At 48.0% G+C, this 26,881-nt stretch overlaps 1 protein-coding gene across 2 annotated transcripts in view; it reads left to right on the top strand.

Moving 5' to 3' along the window:
- The window catches only part of itga10 (integrin, alpha 10), a 79,876-nt gene that overhangs the window by 41,393 nt on the left and 11,602 nt on the right, over nt 1-26,881 (top strand). Inside the window, exons 12-24 of one of the 2 annotated variants that reach the window (XM_067975817.1) lie at nt 1,170-1,318; nt 5,371-5,514; nt 5,829-6,032; nt 6,665-6,795; nt 10,213-10,379; nt 12,495-12,637; nt 14,613-14,723; nt 16,801-16,886; nt 17,429-17,564; nt 18,960-19,052; nt 22,736-22,812; nt 23,955-24,044; nt 25,173-25,260. In XM_067975817.1, the coding sequence (XP_067831918.1) occupies nt 1,170-1,318; nt 5,371-5,514; nt 5,829-6,032; nt 6,665-6,795; nt 10,213-10,379; nt 12,495-12,637; nt 14,613-14,723; nt 16,801-16,886; nt 17,429-17,564; nt 18,960-19,052; nt 22,736-22,812; nt 23,955-24,044; nt 25,173-25,260 (1,619 nt within the window). Of the gene's footprint in view, nt 1-1,169; nt 1,319-5,370; nt 5,515-5,828; nt 6,033-6,664; nt 6,796-10,212; nt 10,380-12,494; nt 12,638-14,612; nt 14,724-16,800; nt 16,887-17,428; nt 17,571-18,959; nt 19,053-22,735; nt 22,813-23,954; nt 24,045-25,172; nt 25,261-26,881 lie in introns of both variants that reach the window. The other variant, XM_067975816.1, reaches the window with a different exon arrangement.

Here is a 26,881-nt window from a genome sequence, read left to right as displayed (position 1 = left end):
ACTTTACTTGTAGAATACAATATATATAATGGAGATTATTCAAATCCTCATTTTTATTTCAAAAAGTTCCCCCCTTTCTCATATAAAAGACCTGGGGGCCCTGAAATTCTCTGGGGTTTTCCTGGTTTCTGTGTTACTTCTTGGGGGGAGACCAGGGAAAGGGAATTTCAGGACCTTGCTTTGCGAGAATGGCAAAACTGTGGTTGAGCTAGCCTATGGTACAGGCTCACCTGCACCAGCAGCTCAGGGGATGAGCCGTGTCAAAGCTTCGCAGCTGGAGTCGTTCCCCCCCTCCTAATTTGGACAGGTTACTGGCGTGAAGAGCTTGGCCAGTGGCACACGTTGGTTGCAAAATGTAAAGTGCCGGAAGGATAGCAGCTTTTAAAGGGCTGCAGCTCACAGTAATGGGGGATGTTGTGGTAGAAGTTCACAGTGGCACAATGGAGATAAGTGGGTAACTCCAGCTCCCTTTGCGATCATACTACACAATGTGCACCAAAGGAGGGAGACCCGATTTGTAGCTGACAGCTCCCCTTATCCCATAGTAAACAAAGAGGTACAATCTGCATGGAGGGAGGTCATTAAACAAGTCAGTGAGGTCACCCAGCTCTACATGAGGTCCCCGGCTCAAATGAGGAAGAGGTTTGCTGACAGGAGGAAGGCCATCAGAAGGGAGTGTGTTCCTCACTTCTGCACACCGGGGCCAATCAAACATGGCACAAAGCAAACGTTGGGAACTCTCACCCTCAGGGAGACACATGAAACAGTGTGTGCACGAGGACTGCTCTCAGTACACACACTGTTTCATGTGCCAGAGCTGGATGGCCAAGGAACAGTAAAACAGACAGTCAGACTTCCAGCCTGATTCACTCCTCTTGTTAGAGTTTCCCAGTGGAGTCAGCAGTCTTGGGTGCAGAGGTTAGCTCTGGTCTCTTAGGAGCCATCCTTTCCCTCCCCTCCAATGCTTCTTCCCCTTCATAAAATGCAGGCACGGTCAACTGGCTCCAGAAGTGAAAAGGGATACAGTGGGGTGAGAATGGGAGGCCCAAAACAGCTGCCGTCTGAAGTCAATGTTCAGACCAAAGTTCTGCAGAGTACACGGGGGTAGGTGATGCTGCAATTCTCTGATCTGCAGGGCCTGAGCCTGACATGTGCTCTCCCTATTCCAGGCTACACTGTGTCATCCGTAAGGCGAAGGACTGGTGATCGGGTCTATGTCGCAGGGGCTCCCAGATTCAAACACAAAGGCAAGGTTATTCTCTTCAATCTGGACAAAGACGGAAATTTGACTATTCATCAGTCCCTGATCGGAGAACAGGTGGGAGTGCGCGTGCACACACTCACTCACACTCACGCATGCACACTAACTCAGTCACACACATTCACACTCATGCACGCTCACACTCACACATAATCACTGCAGCTTTCTGACTGGAGAACAGGTGAGGATAAAAGTAGCTTTCTATCCTCTGTAGGGATCAGGCCCACGTCTGCTGTGTACTGCCCAAAATAGGCTAACCTTCTATGCTCCAGGAAATACAAGCCAAATTTATGCAACCTGGCCTCATAATTTAACCCTTTAAGCCCCGGCATCATTCTGGTGAATCCACACCTTCAAAGCCAGTATATCATTCATGAGGTGCGGTGCCCAGAACTGAATGCAGTACTCTAAATGGGGTCTAACCAGAGCTTAATACAACTGGAACATAACTTCCTCCCCTTTGTATTCTGAGATAAAGGCCAAAACTCATTAGCCTTGGTAGATTCTCCCCTCCCTGACCCAGGGACGCTGAGGTTAATTGTAGCAGCACAAATGCTACCAAGGCATAGAACCTGGGGCCGTGTGGTGTGTATGGGTCAATCATTCACCAGCTCAGACCCCAGTAGTCTGAATGTGTGGTTTATATGTCAGGTTTTCTGGGAGTTCCTGGCACACGTCCACTTCTAGTGTTTCACTAAAATACATTTCAATGTCGTGGAAATTTTTGTGGAAATTTGCACTTTTTTTGAATGAGATTTTTACACACATATTTTCAGTTAAAATTCTCATATTTTTGTGACCTGATATGGGAACGGTAGCATAGTGGTTATGTTACTGGACTAGTAATCCAGAGTCATGAGTTCAAATCCCACCACGGCAGCTGGGGAATTTAAATTTAATTAAATAAAATCTGGAATTAAGATAGTAGTATCAGAAATGGTGGCTATGAAACTACCGGATTGTCGTAAAAACCCATCTGGTTCACTAATGTCCTTAAGGGAAGGAAACCTGCTGTCCTCACCCGGTCTGGCCTATCTGTGACTCCAGACCCACAGCAATGTGATTGATTCTTAATCACCCTCTAAAATGGCCAAGCAAGCCACTCAGTTGTACAATCTCACTACAAAAAGTCATAATAAGAATAAAACCGGACGGACCACCCGGCATCGGACCAGTAGGCACCGGACACGACAAAGGCAAACCAAGCCCAGTCGACCCTGCAAAGTCCTCCTCACCAACATCTGGGGACTTATGCCAAAATTGGCCAAAATTGGGAGAGCTGTCCCACAGACTAGTCAAGCAACAGCCTGACTTAGCCATACTCACAGAATCATACCTTTCAGCTAACGTCCCAGACTCTTCCATCACCATTCCTGGGTATGTCCTGTCCCACCGGCAGGACAGACCGACCAGAGGTGGCGGTACAGTGATATACAGTCAGGAGGGAGTGGCCCTGGAAGTCCTCAACATTAACTCTGGACCCCATGAAATCTCATGGCATCAGGTCAAACATGGGCAAGGAAACCTCCTGCTGATTACCACCTACCGTCCTCCCTCAGCTGATGTTGAACACCACTTGGAGGAAGCACTGAGGGTAGCAAGGGCAAAGAATGTACTCTGGGTGGGGGACTTCAATGTCCATCACTAAGAGTGGCTCGGTAGCACCTCTACTGATCCAAGCTGGCCGCGTCCTGAAGGACACAGCTGCCAGACTGGGCCTGCGGCAGGTGGTGAGCAAACCAACACGAGGGAAAAACTGATTTGACCTCGTCCTCGCCAATCTGCCTGTCGCAAATGCATCTGTCCATGACAGTATTGGTAGGAGTGACCACCGCACAGTCCTCATGGAGACGAAGTCCCATCTTCGCACTGAGGACACCATCCAACATGTCGTGTGGCACTATCACCGTGCTAAATGGGATAGATTCAGAACAGATCCAGCAGCTCAAAACTGGGCATCCATGAGGCACTGTGGGCCGTCAGCAGCAGCAGAATTGTATTCCAGCACAATCTGTAACCTCATGGCCCGGCATATTCCTCACTCTACCATTACCAGCAAGCCAGGGGATCAACCCTGGTTCAATGAGGAGTGTAGAAGAGCATGCCAGGAACAGCACCAGTGTACCTAAAAATGAGGTGCCAACCTGGTGAAGCTACAACTCAGGACTACATGCATGCTAAACAGTGGAAGCAACGTGCTATAGACAGATCTAAGCGATTCCACAACCAACGGATCAGATCAAAGCTCTGCAGTCCTGCCACATCCAGTGTGAATGGTGGTGGACAATTAAACAACTAACGGGAGGAGGAGGCTCTGTAAACATGGCAGAGTCCAGCACGTGAGTGCAAAAGACAAGGCTGAAGCGTTTGCAACCATCTTCAGCCAGAAGTGCAGAGTGGATGAACCATCTCGGCCTCCTCCCGATATCCCCACCATCACAGAAGCCAGTCTTCAGCCAATTCGATTCACTCAACGTGATATCAAGAAACGGCTGAGTGCACTGGATACAGCAAAGGCTATGGGCCCCGACAACATCCCGGCTGTAGTGCTGAAGACTTGTGCTCCAGAACTATCTGCGCCTCTTGCCAAGCTGTTTCAGTGCAGCTACAACACTGGCATCTACCCGACAATGTGGAAAATTGTCCAGGTATGTCCTGTCCACAAAAAGCAGGACAAATCCAATCCGGCCAATTACCACCCCATCAGTCTACTCTCAATCATCAGCAAAGTGATGGAAGGTGTCGTCGACAGTGCTATCAAGCGGCACTTACTCACCAATAATCTGCTCATCGATGCTCAGTTTGGGTTCCGCCAGGACCACTCGGCTCCAGACCTCATTACAGCCTCTTTTGTCCAAACATGGACAAAAGAGCTGAATTCCAGAGGTGAGGTGAGAGTGACTGCCTTTGACATCAAGGCAGCATTTGACCGAGTGTGGGACCTAGGAGCCCTAATAAAATTGAAGTCAATAGGAATCAGAGGGAAAACTCTTGAGTGGCTGGAGTCATACCTAGCACAAAGGAAGATGGTAGTGGTTGTTGGAGGCCAATCATCTCAGCCCCAGGACACTGCTGCAGGAGTTCCTCAGGGCAGTGTCTTAGGCCCAACCATCTTCAGCTGCTTCATCAATAATCTTCCATCCATCATAAGGTCAGAAATGGGGATGTTCGCTGATGATTGCACAGTGTTCAGTTCCATTCGCAACCCCTCAGATAATGAAGCAGTCCGTGCCCGCATGCAGCAAGACCTGGACAACATCCAGGCTTGGGCTCATAAGTGGCAAGTAACATTCGCGCCAAGTGCCAGGCAATGACTATCTCCAACAAGAGAGAGTCTAACCACCTCCCTTTGACATTCAACGGCATTACCATCGTCGAATCCCCCACCATCAACATCTTGGGGGTCACCATTGACCAGAAACTTAACTGCACCAGCCATATAAATACTGTGGCTACAAGAGCAGGTCAGAGGCTGGGTATTCTGCAGCGAGTGACTCACCTCCTGACTCCCCAATGCCTTTCCACCATCTACAAGGCACAAGTCAGGAGTGTGATGGAATACTCTCCACTTGTCTGGATGAGTGCAGCTCCAACAACACTCAAGAAGCTCGACACCATCCAGGACAAAGCAGCCCGCTTGATTGGCACCCCATCCACCACCCTAAACATTCACTCCCTTCACCACCAGCTCACTGTAGCTGCAGTGTGTACAACCACAGGATGCACTGCAGCAACTCGCCAAGGCTTCTTTGACAGCACGTCCTAAACCCGTGACCTCTATCACCTAGAAGGACAAGGGCAGCAGGCACATGGGATCAACACCACCTGCACGTTCCCCTCCAAGTCACACACCATCCCGACTTGGAAATATATCGCCGTTCCTTCATCGTCACTGGGTCAAAATCCTGGAACTCCCTTCCTAACAGCACTGTGGGAGAACCTTCACCACACGGACTGCAGCGGTTCAAGAAGGCGGCTCACCACAACCTTCTCAAGGGCAATTAGGGATGGGCAATAAATGCCGGCCTCGCCAGCGACGCCCACATCCCATGAACAAATAAAAAAAGCTGATAAGCAGGATTAATCTGACTGAATCCGGTTTGTTACAGATCGGATCCTATTTTGGAAGTGAGGTTTGCCCAGTCGATGTCGATGGTGATGATGTGACGGATGTGTTGCTGGTCGCAGCGCCCATGTACCTCGGAGCCAGCAACAAGGAAACCGGCAAAGTTTATATTTACAAAGTGCAGGAGGTAAGCAAAGAGCAGCAAGCTTATGGCTCTTGTATCAGGTTAGTCTCCCCACTATGCGCGCACATACGCACAGATGCACGCGCGCACATGCACACATACACAACTTTTTGTTCAAAATGAAATTGAGGGGACTGGGAAGTGTAATTTCACCTGTTGGATTTGGATTTGAATCAAGCCCAGACTGATGGGATGAAGTCCCTTCTGTGTGCCAGCTGTCAGAGACCTGTGTGAAGTAACTTTAGGATAGTCTCTTCCCAGTTCCTAATGGGTATGAGTATAATATGAAAACATCGCTGACAGCTTTCTCCCGGCAGGTTACCCTTTTGTTCAGCGATACTCTGCGCACCAGCGCAAAGCCACAGGATGCCCGTTTCGGGTTCACCCTCATCGCGGTTCCTGACCTTAATTACGATGAGTTTAACGATGTGATTGTTGGAGCCCCGTTGGAGGACGGTCACCGTGGTGCGGTGTATGTCTATCATGGACACCGGGACACCATCCTCCCGAACTACAAACAGGTCAGTGTGCCGGGCAAGGGGACAGCTTGTGGAGAGACTGGAGAAGCTGGGGTTCTCCATACAACAGAGAAGGTTGAGGGGAGATTTAACAGAGGTGTTCAAAATTATGAATGGTTTTGATAGAGTAAATAAGGAGAAACTGTTTCCAGTGGCAGGCGGGTCGGTAAACCAGAGGACTCAAATTTAAGATAATTGGCAAAAGAAACAGAGGGGAGATGAGGAGAAATTTTTTTACGCAGCGAGTTGTTATGATCTGGAATGCGCTGCCTGAAAGGGCGGTGGAAGCAGATTCAATAGTAACTTTCAAAAAGGAATTGGATAAATACTTGAAGTAGAAAAATCTGCAGGGCTATGGGGAAAGAGAGGGGGGAGTGGGACTAATGAGATAGCACTTTCAAAGAGCCGGCACAGGCACGATGGGCCGAATGGCCTCCTTCTGCGCTGTATCATTCTATGAATCTGTGTTCAAAAAGAGGCTTGTGGGTGGATAATGATGGGTGGGATTCCACATGGGAATGTGTTTCAAGAGAACATGTATTAGATGTGGAACCTGCTACATGTGGTGGTGTTTACAGGGAGCGTGAGTTATATGTGTGTCACGTGATGGTTACAGTAACTTTTTGTTCTATCAGAGAATTGCTGCCTCGGTGCTGGACCCCGGACTTCGGTATTTTGGCCGGAGTGCGGATGGACAGATGGACATGGATGGAGACGGGCTGATGGACGTGGCAGTGGGAGCTCTTGGCAAGGCTGTGGTCTTCGGGTCTGTCACACGTTATGGTTCTTGGCTGCGTTTTATGTTGTGTTTTTTGGGCGGAGTCGAGGGGTTTTCCAATCACCTGCTCGGACCAAGGCATCCCAAGCCTGTCCCTCGCGTCAAGTGTTATGAGTTTTACATAAATAAAGCTGAACTCGGGAACCCCTGCAGCTCAGGGGGTAAATGCCCCGCCTTGGATGGTACTGAGCCATTGGACTGTGCTGCGTCAGCTGATTTCAGTTGGGGGAGGGGGGCGATGCCACAATTAACTTCGATACACCTGGATTAGGGAGGGGAAATATTAATCCAGGATTCCTGCTCCTTATCACCATCCAGTGACAGGTGTCAGACTTGGCTCAGTGGGTAGAGTTCTCGCCTCTGAATCTGAGAAGTCGTGGGTTCAAATCCCACTCCAGTGATTTAAGCCCATAATCTAGGCTGACATTTCCAGTGCAATAAAGAGGTGGCGTCTTTCGGATGAGGCATTAAACCGAAGTCCCGTTTGACCTCTCGAGTCGACATAAAAGATCTCACGGTGCTATTTCGAAGAAGAGCAAGTAAATTATTGCTGGTGCCAATATTTATCCCTCAACCAACATCACTAAAAACAGATGATCTGGTCATTAGTCATGAGAGTAGACTGGTGGCCAACATAAAAGGGAATTCAAAAATCTTCTACAGGCATGTAAACAGGTAGTAAGATGAGGGGTGGGGCCGATTAGGGACCATAAAGGAGATCTACTCATGGAGGCAGAGGGCATGGCTGAGGTACTAAATGAGTACTTTGCATCTGTCTTTAGCAAGGAAAAAGATGCTGCCAGAGTCTCAGCAAAGGAAGATATAGTTGAGATACTGGATGGGCTAAGGATTGATAAAAAAGAGATACTGGAAAAGCTAGCTGTACTTAAAGTAGAGAAGTCACCTGGTCTGGATGGGATGCATCCGAGGTTGCTGAGGGAAGTAAGGGTGGAAATTGCGGAGGTACTGGCCATAATCTTCCAAACCTCCGTAGATACGGGGGTGGTGCCAGAGGACTGGAGAATTGCAAATGTTACACCCTTGTTCAAAGAAGGGTGAAAGGATAAACCCAGCAACTATAGGCCAGTCAGTTTAACCTCGGGGATGGGGAAACTTTTAGAAACGATAATCCGGGACAGAATAACGGTCACTTGGACGAGTGTGGATTGATTAGGGAAAGCCAGCATGGATTTGTTAAAGGCAAATTGTGTTTAACTAACCTGATAGAGTTTTTTGATGAGGTAACAGAGAGTAGATGTGGGCAATGCAGTTGATGTGTATATGGACTTTCAAAAGGCGTTTGATAAAGTGCCACATAATAGGCTTGTCATCAAGATTGTGGTCCATGGAATAAAGGGAGCAGTAACAACATGGATACAGAATTGGCTGAGTGACAAGAAACAGAGAGTAGTGGTGAACGGTTGTTTTTCGGACTGGAGGGAGGTTACAGTGGTGTTCCCCAGGGATCGGTGCTGCTTTTCTTGATATGTGTTAATGACTTGGACTTGGGTGTACAGGCACAATTTCCAAATTTGCAGATGACACAAAACTTGGAAGGGTAGTGAACAGTGAGGAGGATAGTGATAGACTTCAAGAGGATATAGACATGGTGGCATGGACAGACACGTGGCAGATGAAATTTAACGCAGAAAAATGCATAAAGTGATACATTTTGGTAGGAAAAATGAGGAGAGGCATTATGAACTAGCCGGCATAATTTTAAAGGAGGCACAGGAACAGAGAGATCCAGGGGTATATGTGCACAAATCGTTGAAGGTGGCAGGGCAGGTTGAGAAAGCGGTTTAAAAAAGGGACCCTGGGATTTATAAATAGAGGCATAGAGTACAAAAGTAAGGAAGTCATGATGAACCTTAATAAAACACTGGTTCGGCTGCAACTGGAGTATTATGTCCAGTTCTGGGCACCGCACTTTAGGAAAGATGTGAAGGCCTTAGAGAGGGTGCAGAAGAGATTTACTAGAATGATTCCAGGGACGAGGGACTTTAGTTATGTGGATAGACTGGAGAAGCTGGGATTGTTCTTCTTGGAACAGAGAAGGTTGCGAGGAGATTTGATCGAGGTGTTCAAAATCATGAAGGGTTTAGACAGAGTAGGTAGAGAGAAACTGTTCCCATTGGTGGAAGGGTCAAGAACCAGAGGACATAGATTTAAGGTGATTGGCAAAAGAACCAAACGTGACAATAGGAAAAACTTTTTTACACAGCGAGTGGTTAGGATTTGGAATGCACTGCCCGAGGGGATGGTGGAGGCAGATTCAATCATGGCCTTCAAAAGGGAACTGGATAAGTACTTGAAAGGAAAAAATTTGCAGGGTACGGGGAAAGGGCGAGGCAGTGGGACTGGCTGGATTGCTCTTGCATAGAGCTGGCACAGACTCGATGGGCCAAATGGCCTCCTTCCGTGTTGTAACCTTTCTATGATTCTATGATTATCACATTGCTGTTTGTGGGAGCTCGTTTATAATCCTGAAACCTACTGATTTGACTTTTAAAAAACTTTTAACTCTAATGTGTTGAGTTGAAAGAATGTGCTCATTCTCTCGTCTTTCACACCTCTGAGTTAAACCTTTTTTTCAAAAAAAAGTCCAACTCAAATTCGTGACCAATGCAAAATTGTGTGTTAACTAGACTCATCTTAAAAGTCCACTCTACAGTCATAAAAAGTCTCAAATCCATGAACTTTACCTGTTGCAATCTGTACCAGCACTACACAGATTGTAATCTGTTCTGCATCAGTAATGGTGATGGCAACTTGTGGTCAGTGCTGTGAACATTCAGTCCTTATTCCATGGGTGTTGCTGGAATTTTGTTTTGTGTTGTGCAATCATTATGAACTGCTTCTCTGTAGCTCTCTGTAACTGGCCATTACCTATGGATCCTCAGGGGGCTCAGTGGAGCCTGTCTGGGACCAAATGCAGTGGGAGCCCTCTTCATTTATTTGCAAGGCTCAGTCCTTCCTGACTGGGTATGACAATGTTAAAATATTAAATATGGTGAGTGCTTCTGGCCTGGGGGGAGGGGAAGTGCATAGATCACAAAAGGGGGATAAGCCTGTTCTATTTCCCGGCCCTTTTTGTCTCTCTCTGTCTCACACACTGGTACACAAACACACATGCACAAACACAAATGCATTCTCTCACACACACACACACACACACACACACACTTACACTCCTCCTGCACAAAGTACAACTATAACTGGCTCCTGTTCTCTTTTCCACTGCACATTCTCACATGTCTCTCTCACTCTTTTCCATTCATTCTCTCATGTGTATTCTCTCTGTGTAATGCAGCTAGATCTAGCCCATGCTCTTTTCCCTTTTTTCTCTATCCACCTGCACCTCCCCCCGCCCTGTGCGCTTTCACGTTGCCTCTTTGTCTCTAGGATACTCCGTGTGGTCCAGGTGAATGTCTCAGTTGAATTCAGTCCAGCATCCATCAACATGCTACAGCGAAACTGTCAGAGAAATGGCAACGATGTCACCTGTGTCACTGCCTTGGTCTGTTTCACAGCAAGGGCTAAATCACCTGGACTAAGCAACAGCACTCTGGGTAAGTGCCCTTCGCACAGAGAGATCGCGATCGCTCCTCCAGCACTCAACAAGGCAACTGGCAGCTCAGGTCATGGATATTTCAAATGTGGAATCATTTTAAACAGGGAGTCTCAGCATCAGCCTTTGTTACTCTGCTCTCCTCAGGAACTATATATAAACCCCCCAAACCCCTCGATTAGATCCCAGCCTGTAACCCATTCCCGGGTATCTGTTATTCTATATATAAACCCCCCAAACCCCTCGATTAGATTCCAGCCTGTAACTCACTCCGGGTATCTGTTATTCTATATATAAACCCCCCGAACCCCTCGATTAGATTCCAGCCTGTAACTCACTCCGGGTATCTGTTATTCTATATATTAACCCCCTGAACCCCTCGATTAGATTCCAGCCTGTAACTCACTCCCTGGTATCTGTTATTCTATATATAAACCCCCCGAACCCCTCGATTAGATTCCAGCCTGTAACTCACTCCCTGGTATCTGTTATTCTATATATAAACCCCCCGAACCCCTCGATTAGATTCCAGCCTGTAACTCACTCCCGGGTATCTGTTATTCTATATATAAACCCCCCGAACCCCTCGATTAGATTCCAGCCTGTAACTCACTCCCTGGTATCTGTTATTCTATATATAAACCCCCCGAACCCCTCGATTAGATTCCAGCCTGTAACTCACTCCCGGGTATCTGTTATTCTATATATAAACCCCCCCGAACCCCTCGATTAGATTCCAGTCTGTAACTCACTCCCGGGTATCTGTTATTCTATATATAAACCCCCCGAACCCCTCGATTAGATCCCAGCCTGTAACTCACTCCCGGGTATCTGTTATTCTATATATAAACCCCCCGAACCCCTCGATTAGATCCCAGCCTGTAACTCACTCCCGGGTATCTGTTATTCTATATATAAACCCCCCCGAACCCCTCGATTAGATTCCAGCCTGTAACTCACTCCCGGGTATCTGTTATTCTATATATAAACCCCCCCGAACCCCTCGATTAGATTCCAGTCTGTAACTCACTCCCGGGTATCTGCTATTCTATATATAAACCCCCCGAACCCCTCGATTAGATCCCAGCCTGTAACTCACTCCCGGGTATCTGTTATTCTACATATAAACCCCCCGAACCCCTCGATTAGATCCCAGCCTGTAACTCACTCCCGGGTATCTGTTGTTCTATATATAAACCCCCCCGAACCCCTCGATTAGATTCCAGTCTGTAACTCACTCCCGGGTATCTGGTATTCTAAATATAAACCCCCCGAACCCCTCGATTAGATTCCAGCCTGTAACTCACTCCCGGGTATCTGTTATTCTATATATTATCTCCTCGATTAAATTCCAGCTTTTAACACGGTATATGAATAGGTACAATGCAATGCTAGTACAGTTCTTTATTTAGTAGCAAATCAGAAATATATAACAACAGGTCAGGAACCTTTTATCATTATTGTTGTTGTTATTATTATTATTATTATGAAACAAAGGTGAACGGCCAAGGGTCGCAGTGCAGGACACACTAAAGTTGAAAAGAGTAGATGAAAAGCAAGGTCAGTCAGGAATTAGTGGCTAGCGAGGACCAGCACCAGTTTAAAGCCTATAGATTGGATGAGGAAGGGAAGACTGAGGGAGGTAAAGAGCTGCACAGGTTTGAGGACCTGGGAGAGGATTAGGAGAAGGTGTGATGAGTCTTCATTTCAGTGTTAGGGATGAGGAGCAGGGAGCTGGACAGGAGTATAGACCAGAGGCAGTACATGTGTGACTCAAAAACACCACCTTCTGTAACGTGTCTGCTGCTGTGGCAGAGATGAAGCTGTGTATGCTTATAGGGGTAGATGAAGTAAGGTGGGAGGAGGCTCATGTGGAGCACAAATGCTGGCATAGACCAGTTGGACTGAATGGCCTGTTTCTGTACTGTGGACTCAATGTGTTACTTACCTTTTCATCACTTCCATGCATTGTTGGGACTGGCTTCAACCAAGCTCTGCTCATTACGACTATGTTTACATAAAGACTAATAAATGCTTGTTAAACTGGAACAGTAACATGACGAGAAGCCTTTCATTGCTCTGTTTGATGTTCCATTCATCTTTCCGTGTGTTGCAGATTTGCATTATAGCATCTTGTTGGATGAGAAGAAGTTTGCTCCCAGGGCCCTGTTTGATGAAAACGACCAGAGGCAGATACAGAAAGTTAGCCGTGTCATGATCGATGGCCTCAAATGTCATAAGCTTCAATTCCATGTCATTGTAAGTACTGAGAATGAGGCAAAATGCATCTCAACCACCTCACTGTAAAAATGACACTGAACCTTGAAGGCCTAGTACCGTACAGTATAGTGTACTTACTGTGTTAGCGTGTGTGTCAGTGCAGGTCCTGTACATGCAGTATATGTGCTGTGTCAGTGTGTGTGTCAGTGCAGGTCCTGTACGTACAGTATATGTGCTGTGTCAGTGTGTGTGTCAGTGCAGGTCCTGTACATGCAGTATATGTGCTGTGTCAGTGTGTGTGTCAGTGCAGGTCCTGTACCTACAGTATATGTGCTGTGTCAGTGCAGGTCCTGTACCTACAGTATATGTGCTGTGTCTGTGTGTTTGTCAGTGCAGGTCCTGTACCTACAGTATATGTGCTGTGTCAGTGTGTGTGTCATTGCAGGTCCTGTATGTACAGTATATGTGCTGTGTCAGTGTGTGTGTCAGTGCAGGTCCTGTATGTACAGTATATGTGCTGTGTCAGTGTGTGTGTCAGTGCAGGTCCTGTATGTACAGTATATGTGCTGTGTCAGTGCAGGTCCTGTATGTACAGTATATGTGCTGTGTCAGTGCAGGTCCTGTATGTACAGTATATGTGCTGTGTCAGTGCAGGTCCTGTATGTACAGTATATGTGCTGTGTCAGTGTGTGTGTCAGTGCAGGTCCTGTATGTACAGTATATGTGCTGTGTCAGTGCAGGTCCTGTACGTACAGTATATGTGCTGTGTCAGTGTGTGTGTCAGTGCAGGTCCTGTACGTACAGTATATGTGCTGTGTCAGTGTGTGTGTCAGTGCAGGTCCTGTATGTACAGTATATGTGCTGTGTCAGTGCAGGTCCTGTACGTACAGTATATGTGCTGTGTCAGTGTGTGTGTCAGTGCAGGTCCTGTACGTACAGTATATGTGCTGTGTCAGTGTGTGTGTCAGTGCAGGTCCTGTACGTACAGTATATGTGCTGCATCAGTGTGTGTGTCAGTGCAGGTCCTGTATGTACAGTATATGTGCTGCATCAGTGTGTGTGTCAGTGCAGGTCCTGTACGTACAGTATATGTGCTGTGTCAGTGTGTGTGTCAGTGCAGGTCCTGTACGTACAGTATATGTGCTGTGTCAGTGTGTGTGTCAGTGCAGGTCCTGTATGTACAGTATATGTGCTGTGTCAGTGCAGGTCCTGTACGTACAGTATATGTGCTGTGTCAGTGTGTGTGTCAGTGCAGGTCCTGTACGTACAGTATATGTGCTGTGTCAGTGTGTGTGTCAGTGCAGGTCCTGTACGTACAGTATATGTGCTGTGTCAGTGTGTGTGTCAGTGCAGGTCCTGTATGTACAGTATATGTGCTGTGTCAGTGCAGGTCCTGTACGTACAGTATATGTGCTGTGTCAGTGTGTGTGTCAGTGCAGGTCCTGTACGTACAGTATATGTGCTGCATCAGTGTGTGTGTCAGTGCAGGTCCTGTACGTACAGTATATGTGCTGCATCAGTGTGTGTGTCAGTGCAGGTCCTGTACCTACAGTATATGTGCTGCATCAGTGTGTGTGTCAGTGCAGGTCCTGTAAGTACAGTATATATGCTGTGTCAGTGTGTGTGTCAGTGTAGCTCCTGACGATGTAACCTGGGTAAGTTACACATTAACACCTCATGATATGAACTTGCCCCTTTAAAAACTCCTGGGCCTATCCTGGAAATGTTTGAACGACAATGGTTGACGGCTTTGCTCTGCACCTGACCTGGGTTTGCTTAATGCTGACACTGGTTGCCTGAAGTGGAAAGTGGTCCGTTCCTAGCACTGACATCGCTTACCTCGATAAGCATTCAGAAAGTTTATACGACTTGTTTGCCATAGTACAGATGTGTACATGTATAAAACAAGTGACTCGAGCTGCTTTGTGATGCAGTCTCTCTCCCCACACGGATGTGTAGACTTCAAGATGTTTTGTGGTCTTGTGTCTAATACTGTCTGATTGCTCTGACACAGGATACGACCGACTACATTCGACCCATTGGATTCACGTTGCAGTTCAGTGTGGCAGAGCAGCTTTCGGGGCCGGTTCTAGATGACGGTTGCGTGACTACAATTAGAAGCTGGGTAAGTCTCCAGGCTGTGCAGTCACTAACCTGTTGTTGTGGACAGTCACTAACCTGTTGTTGTGGACAGTCACTAACCTGTTGTTGTGTGTAGTCACTAACCTGTTGTTGTGGACAGTCACTAACCTGTTGTTGTGGACAGTCACTAACCTGTTGTTGTGGACAGTCACTAACCTGTTGTTGTGTGCAGTCACTAACCTGTTGTTGTGGACAGTCACTAACCTGTTGTTGTGGACAGTCACTAACCTGTTGTTGTGGACAGTCACTAACCTGTTGTTGTGGACAGTCACTAACCTGATGTTGTGGACAGTCACTAACCTGTTGTTGTGGACAGTCACTAACCTGTTGTTGTGGACAGTCACTAACCTGTTGTTGTGGACAGTCACTAACCTGTTGTTGTGGACAGTCACTAACCTGTTGTTGTGGACAGTCACTAACCTGTTGTTGTGTGCAGTCACTAACCTGTTGTTGTGGACAGTCACTAACCTGTTGTTGTGTGTAGTCACTAACCTGTTGTTGTGTGCAGTCACTAACCTGTTGTTGTGGACAGTCACTAACCTGTTGTGTGTAGTCACTAACCTGTTGTTGTGGACAGTCACTAACCTGTTGTTGTGTGTAGTCACTAACCTGTTCTTGTGGACAGTCACTAACCTGTTGTTGTGTGCAGTCACTAACCTGTTGTTGTGGACAGTCACTAACCTGTTGTTGTGGACAGTCACTAACCTTTTGTTGTGGACAGTCACTAACCTGTTGTTGTGTGTAGTCACTAACCTGTTGTTGTGGACAGTCACTAACCTGTTGTTGTGGACAGTCACTAACCTGTTGTTGTGGGCAATCACTAACCTGTTGTTGTGGACAGTCACTAACCTGTTGTTGTGTGCAGTCACTAACCTGTTGTTGTGGACAGTCACTAACCTGTTGTTGCGGGCAATCACTAACCTGTTGTTGTGGACAGTCACTAACCTGTTGTTGTGTGCAATCACTAACCTGTTGTTGTGGACAGTCACTAACCTGTTGTTATGTGCAGTCACTAACCTGTTGTTGTGGACAGTCACTAACCTGTTGTTGTGGACAGTCACTAACCTGTTGTTGTGGGCAATCACTAACCTGTTGTTGTGGGCAATCACTAACCTGTTGTTGTGGACAGTCACTAACCTATTGTTGTGGGCAATCACTAACCTGTTGTTGTGGACAGTCACTAACCTGTTGTTGTGGACAGTCACTAACCTGTTGTTGTGGACAGTCACTAACCTATTGTTGTGGGCAATCACTAACCTGTTGTTGTGGACAGTCACTAACCTGTTGTTGTGGACAGTCACTAACCTGTTGTTCTGGGCAATCACTAACCTGTTGTTGTGGACAGTCACTAACCTGTTGTTTTGGACAGTCACTAACCTTTTGTTGTGGACAGTCACTAACCTGTTGTTGTGGACAGTCACTAACTTGTTGTGGACAGTCACTAACCTGTTGTTGTGGACAGTCACTAACTTGTTGTGGACAGTCACTAACCTGTTGTTGTGGACAGTCACTAACTTGTTGTTGTGTGTAGTCACTAACCTGTTGTTGTGGACAGTCACTAACTTGTTGTGGACAGTCACTAACCTCTTGTTGTGGACAGTCACTAACTTGTTGTGGACAGTCACTAACCTGTTGTTGTGGACAGTCACTAACTTGTTGTGCGCAGTCACTAACCTGTTGTTGTGGACAGTCACTAACTTGTTGTGGACAGTCACTAACCTGTTGTTGTGCGCAGTCACTAACCTGTTGTTGTGCGCAGTCACTAACCTGTTGTTGTGGACAGTCACTAACCTGTTGTTGTGTGCAGTCACTAACCTGTTGTTGTGGACAGTCACTAACCTGTTGTTGTGGACAGTCACTAACCTGTTGTTGTGCGCAGTCACTAACCTGTTGTTGTGGACAGTCACTAACCTGTTGTTGTGTGCAGTCACTAACCTGTTGTTGTGGACAGTCACTAACCTGTTGTTGTGGACAGTCACTAACCTGTTGTTGCGGGCAGTCACTAACTTGTTGTTCTGAAGTTTACTAATGCATTTTTGCATTCACCTTCACACTTGCAGATTCCCTTCTTCAAAGACTGCGGGGATGATGATGAGTGTTTGACAGACCTCACACTTCAGGCACATCTGGATATTTCTGGATCAAGGCAAGAAAATAAGATTTATCACGGTTGTCAGTTTTAACCATGAATTGTTGGTGCTGCATTCGTGGTATTAGCGATCGTACTGTTGAATATAATGGTTAAGGAACACTGCAAGTAGCCATTTTCTCCCCTCCTCTCCTGAAGGCTGGGGTACTGGTTTTACAGGTATCAGCTGCCCACCAATACTTCACCTAAATGGCTAATCTTCATGTGTGAGCCGTGACAGTGAATGTCAGTGAGCTATTCAATCAAGAAGGGCATCGCAGCCTAGCTGGATCTTGCCCTTGTCTCCTTTTTCCCAGCTGGAGTTCCTGGAGGATGATCAGGAGCAGGGAACGGGGCGGATGTTAACCCATTCTAGCCTACCAATACTGAGGCTAATTGCAGCCCCAGCTGAGATCAGCTTACTCACCATAGACCAGGAATCAAACCCGAGACCTTCCATGACTATGTTGATGTGCTTTCGTATTTGAGCCGTGAGGTTTATTTTTTAGTTAATATATTTTTGTTGTGATATTTTTAATGAATTGTAATGTTTATTTCAGACAGAGTCCATACATTGTTAAGAACAGTCGCCAGAGGGTGTCTGCGAAGGTGCTGCTGGAGAACAGGAGAGAAAATGCCTACAATACCAGCCTCAACATCACCTTCTCCAAAAACCTGCTGTTCACCAGTCTCCTTGTGAGGGTAGAAAACTATTACGTTTTCTCTTTTTAACTCCCTTTAGAGGGTTTGCATCGCACACACTTCATTCGCTGTGCATTTGCCAGATTAATGTGCAGATACTGTCATCTCCAGGACATTCATACCAACTTTACCCCTTTACCTAACTGATGGAGAGCTTACTTGGGAGGAAGGAATGATCCAGGGCTTGCTTTTAGTGGAGGGGTGACCAAATCATGGCCATTGAACCACATGCAGCTGTGAGCCCTGAGTGTTCACTCCACAAAGCCTAGGCAGCTCTATTTTCTTATTACATTTCTTATTCATTAGTTTATCCAGTTTGCAATCCGAGGCACTGGAGATTTGGAAAGGGCCATTCTTAGTGCTTTTGCTTTAATCTAAGGTGCACTGTTCCTCCTTGTCCACCTCTCCTGCCTCAACCTCTCCACAGCATTCAACACTATATCCTCAGCTACTGTCTCTCATCTGTGCTCACCTTCAGGAATCATCCTCAACCCATTCCACTCCTACCTGACCAACAGAGCCAACATCTCTCCAGCAGCGGCTTTTCTCGCACCCAAGCATGGTCACTAACCTTTAAAAACATAATACACAGGCGCAGGATCAGGTACCGCCTGTTTATTGCCGATACCCATTTCTACCTCCCGCCATCACCCTGATTCCATAAAAACCTTGTTGTCAGACTGCTTATCTGACACCAATTCGTGGATAAGCTAGAGTTTCGTCCAGTTGAAAACCAGGAAAACCAAAGCCATCTTATAGGGCTCCAGCCAAAACTGTGTACCCTAGCTCCTGACTAGATAGGTCCTGACTATCTTCCTCTTCAGCTGAGGCAGAACCAGCCAGTGAGTAGTCTCTGCCCTGTTCCACCCTCAGCCACGCTGTATACCCCAAATTGTATCATCACCAACTCAGTATAATTTCACCACTACAGCATTGTCTGCCTTCACCCCATTTCACTCTTGTAACTTCTGGAATGCCCTCCTAGCCAGCCTCCTGAACATCTCCCAATACAAACTCTGATCTGAGAATGTTTGGGACAGTGTAGAGGGAGCTGTACCTGCCCTGGGAGTGTTTGATGGGACAGTGTAGACGGAGCTTTACTCTGTATCTAACCTGTGCTGTACCTGCCCTGGGAGTGTTTGATGGGACAGTGCAGAGGGAGCTTTACTCTGTATCTAACCCGTGCTGTACCTGCCCTGGGAGTGTTTGATAGGACAGTGTAGAGGGAGCTTTACTCTGTATCTAACCTGTGCTGTACCTGCCCTGGGAGTGTTTGATGGGACAGTGTAGAGGGAGCTTTACTCTGTATCTAAACCATGCTGTCCCTGCCCTGAAAGTGTTTGATGAGGCCCTGTGGTACATTGATGTTGTGGTCTTTATTTTTCTCAGGACGATGCACAAAATAAGGTTGAATGTCTGGTGTTATCGCCTCATCACAGAATATGCAACGTGAGTTTTCCTGTCTTCAGATCATTGATGCAGGTATGTTTTTCAGGAGCTTGGTACACTGTCAACACACACACTAACACACACACACACACACACTAACACTAACACACACACACACACACACGCACTAACACACACACACGCGCACTAACACACACACACGCGCACTAACACACACACGCGCACTAACACACACGCGCACTAACACACACACACACTAACACACACACACACGCACGCACACACACACACACACACACACGCGCGCACACACACTAACACACACACACGCGCACACACACACACTAACACACACACACACTAACACACACACACACATTAACACACACACACACACACATTAACACACACACACTAACACACACACACACACGCACACACACACACTAACACACACACACACATTAACACACACACACTAACACACACACTAACACACACACACATTAACACACACACACTAACACACACACTGACACGGGCTTTGCTTGTCAAGGTAGCTGGAGAAGGGGTTAACATCACCCCCCCTTCCATTGGATGACTTGCTGCTTCATGTGCCTTTGGGCCTCTGCTACGGTCCGTCGGTTCTGGGATGTTGACTGACCTGGAACTCGGTGCTGGTGTCTCGCCTTCTCTCGCTCGCCAGCGAAATGTGGAAAGGGAATGCTGCCAGGAGACGGGGTTATCCTATCCTGCATACAGCAGGTGAAAGGCCCAACTAAAATACAACTATGTAACGCAATGATTGGTCCAGTAGCTTTTCTCCATCGTCTTGTCGGGAAGCAATGGCTTCTCATTGGAAACTCAGTGAGAAACGAGGGAAAAACCTACTTGACCTCGTCCTCACCAATCTACTTGTCGCAAATGCATCTGTCCATGACAGTATTGGTAGGAGTGACCACCGCACAGTCCTCTTGGAGACGAAGTCCCGTCTTCGCACTGAGGGCACCATCCAACGTGTTGTGTGGCACTACCACCGTGCTAAATGGGATAGATTCAGAACAGATCGAGCAGCTCAAAACTGGGCATCCATGAGGCACTGTGGGCCATCAGCAGCAGCAGAACTGTATTCCAGCACAAACTGTAACCTCATGGCTCGGTATATTCCTCACTGTACGATTACCAACAAGCCAGGGGATCAACCCTAGTTCAATGAGGAGTGCAGAAGAGCATGCCAGGAGCAGCACCAGGCGTACCTAAAAATGAGGTGCTAACCTGGTGAAGCTACAACTCAGGACTACATGCATGCTAAACAGCGGAAGCAACATGCTATGGACAGAGCTAAGCGATTCCACAACCAACGGATCAGATCAAAGCTCTGCAGTCCTGCCACATCCAGTTGTGAATGGTGGTGGACAATTAAACAACTAACGGCAGGAGGAGGCTCTGTAAACATCTCCATCCTCAATGATGGCGGAGTCCAGCAAATGAGTGCAAAAGACAAGGCTGAAGCGTTTGCAACCATCTTCAGCCAGAAGTGCCGAGTGGATGATCCATCTCGGCCTCCTCCCGATATCCCCACCATCACAGAAGTCAGTCTTCAGCCAATTCGGTGCACTGGATACAGCAAAGGCTGTGGACCCCGACAACATCCCGGCTGTAGTGCTGAAGACTTGTGCTCCAGAACTAGCTGCGCCTCTAGCCAAGTTGTTCCAGTACAGCTACAACACTGGCATCTACCCGACAATGTGGAAAATTGCCCAGGTATGTCCTGTCCACAAAAAGCAGGACAAATCCAATCCGCCCCATCAGTCTACTCTCAATCATCAGCAAAGTGATGGAAGGTGTCATCGACAGTGCTATCAAGCGGCACTTACTCACCAATAACCTGCTCACCGATGCTCACTTTGGGTTCTGCCAGGACCACTCGGCTCCAGACCTCATTACAGCCTTGGTCCAAACATGGACAAAAGAGCTGAATTCCAGAGGTGAGGTGAGAGTGACTGCCCTTGACATCAAAGCAGCATTTGACTGAGTGTGGCACCAAGGAGCCCTCGTAAAATTGAAGTCAGTGGGAATCAGAGGGAAAACTCTCCAGTGGCTGGAGTCATACCTAGCACAAAGGAAGATGGTAGTGGTTGTTGGAGGCCAATCATCTCAGCCCCAGGGCATTGCTGCAGGAGTTCCTCAGGGCAGTGTCCTAGGCCCAACCATCTTCAGCTGCTTCATCAATAATCTTCCATCCATCATAAGGTCAGAAATGGGGATGTTCGCTGATGATTGCATAGTGTTCAGTTCCATTCGCAACCCCTCAAATAATGAAGCAGTCCGAGCCCGCATGCAGCAAGACCTGGACAACATCCAGGCTTGGGCTCATAAGTGGCAAGTAACATTCGCGGCAGACAAGTGCCAGGCAATGACCATCTCCAACAGGAGAGAGTCTAACCACCTCCCCTTGACAGTCAACAGCATTACCATTGCCGAATCCCCCACCATCAACATCCTGGGGGTCACCATTGACCAGAAATTTAACTGGACCAGCCATATAAATACCGTGGCTACAAGAGCAGGTCAGAGGCTGGGTATTCTGTGACGAGTGACTCACCTCCTGACTCCCCAAAGCCTTTCCACCATCTACAAGGCACAAGTCAGGAGTGTGATGGAATATTCTCCACTTGCTTGGATGAGTGCAGCTCCAACAACACTCAAGAAGCTCGACACCATCCAGGACAAAGCAGCCCGCTTGATTGGCACCCCATCCACCACCCTAAACATTCACTCCCTTCACCACCGGCACACTGTGGCTGCAGTGTGTACCATCCACAGGATGCACTGCAGCAACTCGCCAAGGCTTCTTCGACAGCACCTCCCAAACCCGCGACCTCTACCACCTAGAAGGACAAGAGCAGCAGGCACATGGGAACAACACCACCTGCACGTTCCCCTCCAAGTCACACACCATCCTGACTTGGAAATATATCGCTGTTCCTTCATCATCGCTGGGTCAAAATCCTGGAACTCCCTTCCTAACAGCACTGTGGGAGAACCTTCACCACACGGACTACAGCGGTTCAAGAAGGCGGCTCACCACCACCTTCTCAAGGGCAATTAGGGATGGGTGATAAATGCCGGCCTCGCCAGCGACGCCCACATCCCAAGAACGAATTTAAAAAAAAGAAACGTTACCTTAAAGCCATTGTAGTCAGTGAGTAACACTATCTTATACCCATTATAGTCAGTCAGGTTTCAAAGATGATCCAAGTCTCAATTCCCCTGATTTGCAGCTGATCTCAGACAGGGTGGTGGGAGGATACAATCTGGCATTTGACCTTAGACTAGACCCAAGGAAGTGAAAAAATCAGCCAGAGTTCCCATTTGTGATCGATTCCAAGTGACCCTTGCTGGAAAGTAAGTGCATGTGGGGATCGGCTGACAATAGGGTCGGGTTCAGCTGTGATGCCCACCACAGTCGAATAGCCTGCACGTACTCAGTATTAGGCTCACACAAGAGGGATGTTCACTAAAACAGGGTACCTGAAAGGCCTGTGGAGATGTGCCCCAGCAAGGAATCAATTCTCTCAGGACACGAGGGGAAGCAAAGAGTAAGATTGGTTTGGAGATGATGGAAACTGCAGTGAGCTGGGAAGTGTTTGTGTTTTATCGAATCTGCTCTTCAATTTTTAAGGTGCGTTATCATGAAGACAACAGGATTTTCTTAGTGACCTGTTAAGTAAAACATTTTATTTTTCATGCAGGTGTCCTTTCGCCTGGAGTTTGAGTTCCGTTGTTCGTTCCTGTTGGATGAAGTGGAACTACACCTCAGTGTCACCAGGTCAGAGGGCACAGAGCCCATCGTATTTCATTGCCTTGTTCCAGTATCTCACACAAGAGCTTTGGATCTCATCCTTTGCAAGTTAAGGGTAGTAAGGGAAGCAGAGTTAGATGATCTCGACCCAACACCTGAAGGATCGTCGCGCACAGAGACATTGAGCTCATCCAAAACTCTGCTGCCCATATCCCAGCTCGCACCATGACCTGTTCACCCATCACCCCTGTGCTCGCTGGTCTACATTGGCTCCCAGTCCGGCAACGTCTCAGATTTAAAATTTTCATCCTCGTATTCAGATCCCTCCTTGGCCTGGTCCTTCACTATCTCTGTAACCTCCTCCAGCCCTACAACCCTCCGAGATCTCTGTGCTCCTCCAATTCTGGCCTCTTTCGCATTCCCCACTTCCTTCATCCCCACCTCCCCCACCAAACCTCCGCCCCCCCTCCCAATCGGTGGCCGTGCTTTCAGCCATCTTGGCCCTAAGCTCTGGAATTCACTTCCTAAACCTCTTTGCCTCTCTACCTCTCTCTCCTCTTTTAAGACTCTCCTTAAAACCTACCTCTTTGATCAAGCTTTTTGTCACCTGTCCTAATATCTCCTTATGTGGCTCGGTGTCAAATCTTTTGTCTGATTTACGCTCCTGTGAAGCGCCCTAGGCTGTTTTACTACGTTAAAGGCACTATATAAATGCAAGTTGTTGTTGTTGATCATGGGTCCTGATAGCTGCCAGTCAAACCCCAGCATCTTGACAATATTTGCGTTCGGGTTTCTTTGAGGGGGTGGGATTTGTTATCTGTGTTGTTACTTATTTTGCCCCATTTTCCCTCTGTTTTCTCCCTCTCCTGCAGCACCTCCCTTTGGGGAGGCAACAGCTTAAGGCTCTCAATCTGACTGCAGGGAGATGTGTTGAAGCTTCTCAGTGTGATTTGCTCACTCCCTTCTCTCACTCCCTTTTGATAGAGGCTCTTGGTCACTGCATTCTGCTCCACCCCCTCACTCCACCTCCAAGAGTTTGCTTCGAGGGGAATCACAGGGCATGAGGGGAGGGGAGGGAGGGGTGCACGGAGTGCGTTTTACCTGGTGCTCTGCCTCATATTGGTGGGGTTCAATGCCTCCAGTGTATTGAAAACGTTTCCTTCTTGCAGTGACAGCGCTGAAATGAATGAGACTCTTCACGATAATGCAGTTCACATCTGGATTGCAGTCCAGTACGAAGCAGATCTTCTCCTCACCAGGTAAGATGGACCGACTCTGCAAACTCCTCACACACTGACACATCAGTAACACACGAGTATCAAACAGCATGAGGAACAATGGGAAACAGCAAATACTGGAAATCAGAAACACTGGAAACTCTCAGCATGTGGAACCTCGATATCAGAACTTAAGAAACGCTGACTTGCCTTTACTCCTTCAGGTGCTAACTGACCTGCTGTGTATATGCAGCATTTACTGTTTCAATTAAACTGAGGTGAAGCCAGTTTTCAGGCTTCCCTTTTAATCTGCCTATCCCCCCTTTAGCTATTCACACAGTCTGTGACTATTTTATGTCTTTGTTTTCTTTCAGGCTAATATCACTACTGCCATTTAACTATCTCCTGTTCTTCACTTTACAGGACATTCTAGTTGCTGTGTGTGTTTGTGTTAGTTTCCCCTTCCCTTTGTTCTGTTGCTTTGTAAATGCTGTCAATCTGTAATATCTGCCAGTTCTGAGGCAGGGACTTGCGTACAATGTGGGGACAGTGTAGCGGGGACTTTATTCTGTAGCAGAATATGCATAGATTCACTAGGATGCTGCCTGGTATGAGGAAATACAAATACATAGAACAATTTGAAAAATTGGTGTTGTTTTCATTAGAAGAGAGGAGATTACTGGGTGATTTGATAGAGGTGTTTAAAATTCTGGAAGGAAGGGACAGAATAGACAGAAACAGACTGTTTTCAGTGATGAATGGGTCTAGAATGAGGGGTCTAAGTTTAAATATTAAGAGATTTAGGACAGAGGGCAGGGAAACCTTTTTACACAGAGGGTTGAGAGTTTGTGGAATGTTAGTAATTGAAGCAGAGACCATGTCAACATTGAAGAATAGGTTAGATAGATGTTTGAAGGAAAAGGAATAAAGGGATCTGGGTAGATGGGACTTAGGACACTACTTACATGGAGGATAAACATCAATATGGATTGGTTGGGTCGCACGGCCTGTTTCAGTGTAATTCTGATCTGGGAGTGCATGAGGTCGGGAGCAGAAAGTTTAAGCTGTCCCTTTGGTTTGTGCTGCTATTCCTCAGAATATATTATTAATATTAACATTAACACGGCTGCTTCCGATGCCATTGGTAAACAAGCTGCTTTTTCCCGGCAGTGAATCCAGTCTCCAGCGCTATGAGGTGCAGCCAAACACAGAGGCAGTGCCTGAAGAAATCCACCCCGAGTTCAAGCACACCTTTAAGGTAGCGATGGTCAGCTGGTGAAGCAGTTGCTGCCTGAACCCTGGGACTTCGTGAATGGCGATAGTTGAACTAATCCTTGTTGCGTTTCAGGTTACTTCTCTTGGTACTGACTGAGAGTGTGGGTAGTGAAATTCCCTGACTCCGAGTTACGCTGCAAGGAGGAGAATGAGAGCGATTGGGAAGTAATCCCTGATCATTCTGTCTCCTCCTGTTTGTCCACCCCCCCAATGCTCCATCTACCTTTGGGGGAGATGTTGAGAATCACAGGCAAGGACTCATCACCGATCACTGTAACTGCATGTGTTGTTGACATTAAAGCTATACAGACTCCCATTCACCGGCTCAGTGTGTGAATGCATTGACTCCCCATGCGGTGTGTCGACTCCCCGTGCTGAGCCCTGGGGGACCTGTTCCCCATGTCCTGTCCTGGGGTACCTGTTCCCTATGACCTATCCTGGGGTACCTGTTCCCTATGACCTCCTGGGGTACCTGTTCCCTTTGACCTCCTGGGATACCTGTTCCCTTTGACCTCCTGGGGTACCTGTTCCCTTTGACCTCCTGGGGTACCTGTTCCCCAGGTCCTGTCCTGGGGTACCTGTTCCCCAGGTCCTGTCCTGGGGTGCCTGTTCCCCAGGTCCTGTCCAGGGGTACCTGTTCCCCACGTCCTGTCCAGGGGTACCTGTTCCCCAGGTCCTGTCCAGGGGTACCTGTTCCCCAGGTCCTGTCCAGGGGTACCTGTTCCCCAGGTCCTGTCCAGGGGTACCTGTTCCCCAGGTCCTGTCCAGGGGTACCTGTTCCCCACGTCCTGTCCTGGGGTACCTGCTCCCCAGGTCCTGTCCAGGGGTACCTGTTCCCCAGGTCCTGTCCAGGGGTACCTGTTCCCCAGGTCCTGTCCTGGGGTACCTGTTCCCCAGGTCCTGTCCAGGGGTACCTGTTCCCCACGTCCTGTCCTGGGGTACCTGCTCCCCAGGTCCTGTCCAGGGGTACCTGTTCCCCACGTCCTGTCCTGGGGTACCTGCTCCCCAGGTCCTGTCCAGGGGTACCTGTTCCCCACGTCCTGTCCTGGGGTACCTGCTCCCCAGGTCCTGTCCAGGGGTACCTGTTCCCCAGGTCCTGTCCAGGGGTACCTGTTCCCCATGTCCTGTCCAGGGGTACCTGTTCCCCAGGTCCTGTCCTGGGGTACCTGCTCCCCAGGTCCTGTCCAGGGGTACCTGTTCCCCAGGTCCTGTCCAGGGGTACCTGTTCCCCAGGTCCTGTCCTGGGGTACCTGTTCCCCACGTCCTGTCCAGGGGTACCTGTTCCCCACGTCCTGTCCTGGGGTACCTGCTCCCCAGGTCCTGTCCAGGGGTACCTGTTCCCCACGTCCTGTCCTGGGGTACCTGCTCCCCAGGTCCTGTCCAGGGGTACCTGTTCCCCACGTCCTGTCCTGGGGTACCTGCTCCCCAGGTCCTGTCCAGGGGTACCTGTTCCCCACGTCCTGTCCTGGGGTACCTGCTCCCCAGGTCCTGTCCAGGGGTACCTGTTCCCCAGGTCCTGTCCTGGGGTACCCGTTCCCCAGGTCCTGTCCTGGGTGCTGCTGATCTTGGGTAAAGAGCTGAAAGCAAACTGTAGACGTTTGGAA

The sequence above is a fragment of the Heptranchias perlo genome, chromosome 44 (genome assembly GCF_035084215.1).
Source record: "Heptranchias perlo isolate sHepPer1 chromosome 44, sHepPer1.hap1, whole genome shotgun sequence".
Lineage (NCBI taxonomy): Eukaryota > Metazoa > Chordata > Chondrichthyes > Hexanchiformes > Hexanchidae > Heptranchias > Heptranchias perlo.
Note: the sequence above shows the minus strand (reverse complement) of the source record. Positions and strands in the feature narration are given on the sequence as shown.